Raw genomic sequence first — 7,151 nt, forward strand, 5'->3', positions numbered from 1 at the left:
CAAGTTAAGCAAAAATTATTTATTACTTATATTGTAAAAATTACAAAATAGAATTATAAATGATATTTAGGTGATATTGTTTATAACCCTGGCATAAGTTATTGAAATGTTTGTTTTGTCAGTCTGTCTAGGTTAGGATAGGGATACTTTTTAAAACGATTCTGTCAACAAACATTTTGGATTTTACTAGACACGAGACTGGCAGATCTAAAAGTCACACATTCCTTACCCTTTACTTTGTCCAAAGGGAAATTTAGGCTTTTCTATTACAAAAGATCGTGGCAAAAATGATATAGTAATTTTTATTATGAAGAGACAATTGTATTTATATACCTTTCACAAACATTAGCTCATATATTTTCAGATAGCTGAGTTAGTGAGAGAGTTAAGACTTGGAACCTTGATCATTTGTTAGAAGATAAAATTAAGACGCAACACCTGGACCTGTGTACCTTGCCCCAGGGGCAGTAAAATTATAGACACTATAGTTAAACTTATTACTACCAGATAGTGTGCTAAATAAAATTAATATAAATAGTGAAAAATCTTTCAGGAGTTTTGTTTTGATATTTTAAAGAAATTGTATACCAGCAGTTCGCAGAATGCCTCAAGATTCCTGTCAATTTCTTAGCAAAAGTAAGGAAATTTGTTCTTAGTAGAAGAAATTATTGTGAAGCCAGAATATAAGGGGTATTCAAGTCAGTCACTTACTACTGTAAAAGCAGATTTTTCACTAGGCCAAAATGAAAGATTTGTAGAAAACATAACATGTGCAATATACATATATTATTCGATTTCTAAAACTCTTGAGGCGTACATGGCCAAGTGGTTAAAATTGTTGACCTAAAACAATTTGCCTCTCATCACTAATTGGTTGATTCCTGCCAGAGATTTAATAATACATGTAGAGGCAGAGGACCTCATCATTTAAGTTGGATTATCGCCTTTTGACGATTACAGTGTTGGTGCTACACCATTTGACGTTTGTAGTGTTGTTGCTATGCTATATGACCTTTTTACATTGTTGGTGCAATGTAAAACAAAAAATATGATACTCTTGATATATTTTCTTTCTTTAGTGTGAAGTTTTGACATTTTGTTTACCAATCTGAGAGTGTACAGCTTTGGATTTTAAGGTTTAAAAATGTGAATTCAGATATATGAAATGAAATAGTAGTTTCAGAGTAAGTTAATATGATCTAGGAATATTGCAATGATGACAGTGTTAATGTTATTCTCAAACAAATAGCCTTTTTCTCAAATTTGGCTATTATGAAAGTCTGTATTGTGCATATATAAGAAGTTATCATGAAATCTTTTTTGCAAAATGTAAACATCAAAACTTAGCAATTTGAAGCATTATCCCCTAAACTATATATTCCAAACACTTTTGTATAAAATATCTTTTAATGAAAGCATTCAATAAACTATTTTAAGCCTCAAACTTTTGGAGAAAAATGTGAAAGTATTATCATGACCTTTTTTGGTTACATTTCTCATTTATGTTTTTTGACTTCAAAACTTATACCCTATTGACAATAGGCCGAGTTTTCACATCTTTTACAAAACCTGAGACCACTAAGCTCAACTTTGACGGTTCCAGTGGCCAGTGCTAGTGGCAGTAGGCAATGAGAAAGGTGAACTGTGATAGAAGTTAACTGTGATAGAAATGGTGATAGGGAGTTCATATGATTTTCACAGCGAGCCAGAAATTGCACCAGAACATTTCCCATGGTTCAGGAAAGATAAGATGTAGCCTTAAATGTTTTTTTTCTTTTTATTATGCATCAGTTTGTTCACATAGATGACATAACAATTAGCAATGTATTTGACTTTTTAAACACACCACAAACTGCTTAATTCAAAAGCAGTGATTTTATTTTTTGCATCTGTAACATAACACCTTATTTATACCATTTGATAATCTGACAATAGGAAATATATATAAGGAGCTATCTATCCTTTAATCTTAAAAAGTTGTATGTAAGTTGTACTTTAAGCAAAGTCTTCTTGTCAAGTTGAATGTACATAACAGTAAATTAAACTGTAAAATACATCATTGATTTAAACTTATAATGGAAGGAATAATAGTTTACAGTACTTTTTTTAATTGAGTCTCTTAACATTTTTACATTGTGCATATCTTTATATCTGCACATACTTAGAGCATATTAATGCTAGGATTTTTTATTAGTATGGCATGTTTTGGTACTAAAATAAGAACAAAACAAATAATTGTTGTTGGTTACAGCAATAATGGCCCTGAAGATGGGCAGAGTATAGGAATCATTTACTCTGATACACAATGAAGGCATATATATATATAGATTGTTACAAGAATAAAGAAACATTAACAAGAAACATGTTTATCATCTCAGTATGCCCAATGATGTAAAACAACATCCATGATCTTCAGTCGAAACACATACAGTCTTAAGAAAGTCATCATTTATGATGACATAACTCCACATTTTCAAGTCAGAAACCATTTCAGTAATAAATTAGAACTCATGTTTTTATTTTTATAAGAAACCATTTCATTTTACTAACAAACTCTTGAAAGTCCATCCATTAATGAGAAAGTTATAGACTGAACATATAACCGACTTACTTGTATATTTTCACAAAAGTAAAACCCCCAAAAGTTGGGGAATTTATTTTTTGAAAATTTTTTTAAAATTACTGGTTCGGAATCTTTTTCACGGGATGAATCTTAGCTTTAAATCATGGAAAATCCATTAATAAACATTATATGAAAAAATGGATTGGGTATTGCATTGACTATAGCAAGTTTGAATTTGGGGTATGCTAAAAAGAATAAACAAATTTTATACTGGACAGAAAGCAGACATGAATTACTGCCCCATTAATGTTTTTAAGATAATCCTTATATATGAGTGTGTAAGTACTATGTTTAATAAGTAATCTATGGAATGAAATTCATATATAAAAAAAACTTTCATCTTGCAAACCCAAATTTAGTATTTGTTTCTTTTTATGCTCCCCGAAAATTTTCGCCGCCTTGTCCGTCCGTCCTTCCGGCCGGCCGTCTGTCCCCTTTTCTTGTCCGGGACATAACTTTGAAACAACAAGAGGTGTCAACATGAAACTTTGTAGGTAGATAGATCTCATTGAGTAAGTGTGCAGTGCATAAGAACCGTAACTCTGCCTTGCCTAATTTTTGAATCATTCCCCTTTGTTTATTTTTACACTTTGAACTTTGTCCAGGACATAACTTTAAATGTATAAGAGGTATCAACATGAAACTTTGTAGGTAGATAGATCTCATTGAGAAGGTGTGCAGTGCACAAGAACCGTAACTCTGCCTTGCCTAATTTTTTAATTATCCCCCTTCGATTACTTTACACTTTGAACTTTGTCTGGGACATAACTCTAAAACTGTAAGTAGTATCAACATGAAATTTTGAGTAGGTGTGCAGTGCACAAGAACCGTAACTCTGCCTTGCCTAATTTTTGAATTATTTCTCTTTGTTTATTTTTACACTTTGAACTTTGTTCAGGACATAACTTTAAATGTATAAGATGTATCAACATGAAACTTTGTAGGTAGATAGATCTCATTAAGTAGGTTTGCAGTGCACAAGAACTGTAACACTGTCGTGCCTACTTTTGGAGTTATTTCCCTTTGTTCATTTTGTCACTTTGAGCATTGTCCGGGACATTAATCTAAAATTATAAGAGATATCAACATGAAACTTTGTAGATAGATAGGTCTCATTGGGTGGAATGGCAGTGCTTAAGAATCATTACTCTGCCTTGCCTTTTTTGAAGTTATTGCCCTTTGTTTATTTTTACTTTTTGACTTTTGTCTGGGAACTTTAAAACTATTAGAGATATCAACATGAAACTTTGTAGGTAGCTAGATATAATTGGATAGAACTGCAATGCTTAAAGAACCTAAACAAAGCCTGGTCTAATTTTGGAGTTATTGCCCTTTGTTAATTTTTACACTTTGAATTTTAACCGGGACATAACTCTGATATCATCAGGAAACTTTATAGATAGATAGATCTCATTGAATAGAAATGCAGTGCAAAAGAACATAACTCCGCCTTGCCTAATTTTGGAGTTTTTGCCCTTTCTTCATTTGTTTATACTTTCCTGTGTCCAGAACCTTCTCGGGGAGCATCACCCGGTTCAACCGGTTCTTGTTTTTAAGAAGCACTTTACTCCATAAAATATAAGGTAGACGCTTTAAACTTAAACCATGTTACTCATGGATGATCAATATCATTCAATTTGATTTTATGTAACAGGAAGTATGAAAGGCACATGATTTTACATTTGAATCAGTTTGATATGGATAAGCAGTACATTATTATTTCAAACTTAAAATCTTATCACATATGTGTATTGTGAAGTATTGTGAAGTAGGCAGATATGAATGCTTGCTGCATTGTTTCTTGCCCTTTGATGCAGAGAACGTATGTAATATTGTAAAGCATCCTGTGGTCTGTTTTCTTGTTCCATACATTGCCCCAAAATATTAAGAGTTGTTTCTCTATGTTTAAGGTTTTTCTCTGTAAATGTGGTTCTGATAAGATTATTGAGAGCCTGTTGTTTTTCTTGTTGTCTTTGTAGATGACTATATATCTTATATTGTAGGAAGTATAAGAAAGGTAGAGAATCAACTACAGCCAATTCCATCCATAGGTCAAAAGGACCTCTGTGTATCATGTCATCTTGTGTAGATCTGAACAGTTCATATTGTAATTCATGAGGAACGCAATTGATTTCCTGTCGTATGAAACGGAACCAAAATGCTGTAATATGTTTGATACAGTTTTCATTGTGTTCATTACAATATTTTTTAATGTCTACAGATTTTAATCGCAGAGGCCTCTCTATAATGCAGCTACAGATAGGATGAACAGGATGAGAGTGATATTTTTGTTCAGTTTGTCTCAGGATCTCTTCAGCTTTCTCCATCTCTCCTATACTGAAGAATACTGATGCGAGTTTCAGTCTGCCAGATGAAACATCTGAGTTTAAACCATCTGATAGAAAATTAAATGCTACAGGCAATATTTCATTATTTTCGCCAATACTGGATGATGCTAGGGCAGATCCATATGTGGTAAAGGTTAAATGTTGCAGAAACTTGAATGCAATGTGTCCCTCACCATAATCAATCCAGGTCATTTGGAAAACTAATTTTTCTACATATTGGTACATTTCTTCAATGTTTGTATCTTGTAATTGTAGTAATAAAAGAAAGAAACTTCTGCTTACTGCGAATGCAAAATCAATGTATAATACAGCAGGAATTTGTAGAGAAGGAAAAGAACTGTTCACTTTTAATGGTGCAATATTCAGTTTATTTTGAAGTCTATATCCAAGGTAATCAGTATCAATTCGAAGCAAAAAATGTCTATAATTTTTAATAAAGTCACTTACATTTCCTGAAAGTTTATGGTTTGTCTTAGAAGTAAACTGCCCTGCTATCAAGTTTTCAGATATTATAAAATGGGAACAATGTTCATTCTGTACACAACTGTGTAATTCCTGTAAGCAGAATATTATACATGTCAATAAATTGTTATCTACCCATAAACTTGCTTCTGTATTTTCTATACAATGGAATAAAACTGTTTTAATCATAAAACTTGATATATTTATTTTCCCCTGAGGATTCAGGCATGATTTAAGAATCATTTTAAGTAACACATAGCATCTTACTTGTGTCATATTTAAATTGAACATAAGATATCACTCTGCCAGAGATGTAGATAATCTCCACTCCAGTTCAGGATAAACACTGACTTTACTTCCAACAGGAACAACAAAACACCTTGTTTCGGCTGCAAATCTTCTCATCTCATTTGTTGGCCATCCCCCTGTACCTTGTCTCTTTAACCAACCTGAAGCTGACTGAGGCCAAGATTTACAGGGATAAGCATGCACTATGTCTACATCACGAACTTGATACTGTCCTTGTGCAGTACTAGTAATGGATGGTCCATGCTGCTTCATACCAGAACGCATCCTTACATTTTTATTTGTGTTTTTACACAATATTTCTCCTCTTTCAGATTTTTGGTGATCAACAGGAATTTCAGTGGCAGGCAAAGGTTCATCAGATTGAAACCGTTGTATAAAACAATATCCAGGGGTGGTGTTCTCATCATGTATCATGAGGTAGTTTTCCTTGCCAAGTTCCCACTCTGACAAGTCTTGTATAACATTAAAATTATTTTCACAAGTTACATAATCTATGTCTGACTGAAGTCCTTCAGTAGTTGTACCTTCATTTTGACTCCCCATAATGTAACAAGTCTGATTTAAACCAGTTGAAATTTTGATATAGTAACCAAAGTCTCTTCCATCTTCTTCAATTTTCTCCTTTTCATCACCATTCGTTCATTGACACCGATATCATCTAAAACATCGGATAACATCAGTGATAACTGTTCCCTGTAGTGAGGTGCTGATAACATTCTGCAATATAACAAAAAGGAAATGTTTTAAAAGACAGCTAACAAGTTTCTTTGTTACGCATTCCTATTTGTTACTCATTTGTTATTTTTTGTTTTAGAACAGAACAGAACATTAGTGCCAGGCTTAACATGGTATTTCAATTATATAAGTTGTGGTAGATATTGATTATTAAAAAACAAATATATAAATAAATATGAATACAGTTGAAAGATTAATAAGCACTGATTTCAACAAATTTTTGTGATGTTTATGATATTCAGAATGTATGTATTTACACTGGAAATCATTTACGAATGTATGGAGAATTTCACAATGTACACTTTACCCTGAATGACAGATCCAGTTTGAAATAAAATCGATTAAAAAGTCATGTATGTTTGCATGGGCGATTGCGAATCTAAGAGGAAGAACCATTCAATTGTTTTATTGATAACAGTTTTTGCATTATTAAATGTAAAAAAAAGTTAAAAGGCTGTCCTTAAATGCAATTAATTGTAAGCTGAAAAATTGTAAATTTTTAGCTAAGCTGTTCTTTCGAAGAAAACGAAATGTATTGAGTTATTGTTATCATCATGTTGTTTTCCCGTACCCTTAGCGGTTTCTCGAATGATGCCGATGTCGTCCACAAACTTAAACATTTATTATTTTAATTCTAGATTATAATCTTCATACTTGGCCACAGCACCCTTGAG

General features: G+C 32.4%; 1 protein-coding gene across 1 annotated transcript; it reads right to left on the reverse strand.

Annotated features, from left to right (window-relative positions):
- Nucleotides 1–4,350: 4,350 nt before the first annotated feature.
- Nucleotides 4,351–6,400, reverse strand: LOC132755204 (uncharacterized). Its single transcript, XM_060746015.1, has one exon. The coding sequence runs from the start codon at nucleotides 5,722–5,724 to the stop codon at nucleotides 4,351–4,353; it is 1,374 nt and encodes a 457-aa protein (XP_060601998.1). The 5' UTR covers nucleotides 5,725–6,400.
- Nucleotides 6,401–7,151: the final 751 nt, after the last annotated feature.

This window comes from Ruditapes philippinarum, unplaced genomic scaffold (assembly GCF_026571515.1).
Source record: "Ruditapes philippinarum isolate M1 unplaced genomic scaffold, ASM2657151v2 ctg5921_1_1_1_1, whole genome shotgun sequence".
Taxonomy (NCBI): Eukaryota; Metazoa; Mollusca; class Bivalvia; order Venerida; family Veneridae; genus Ruditapes; species Ruditapes philippinarum.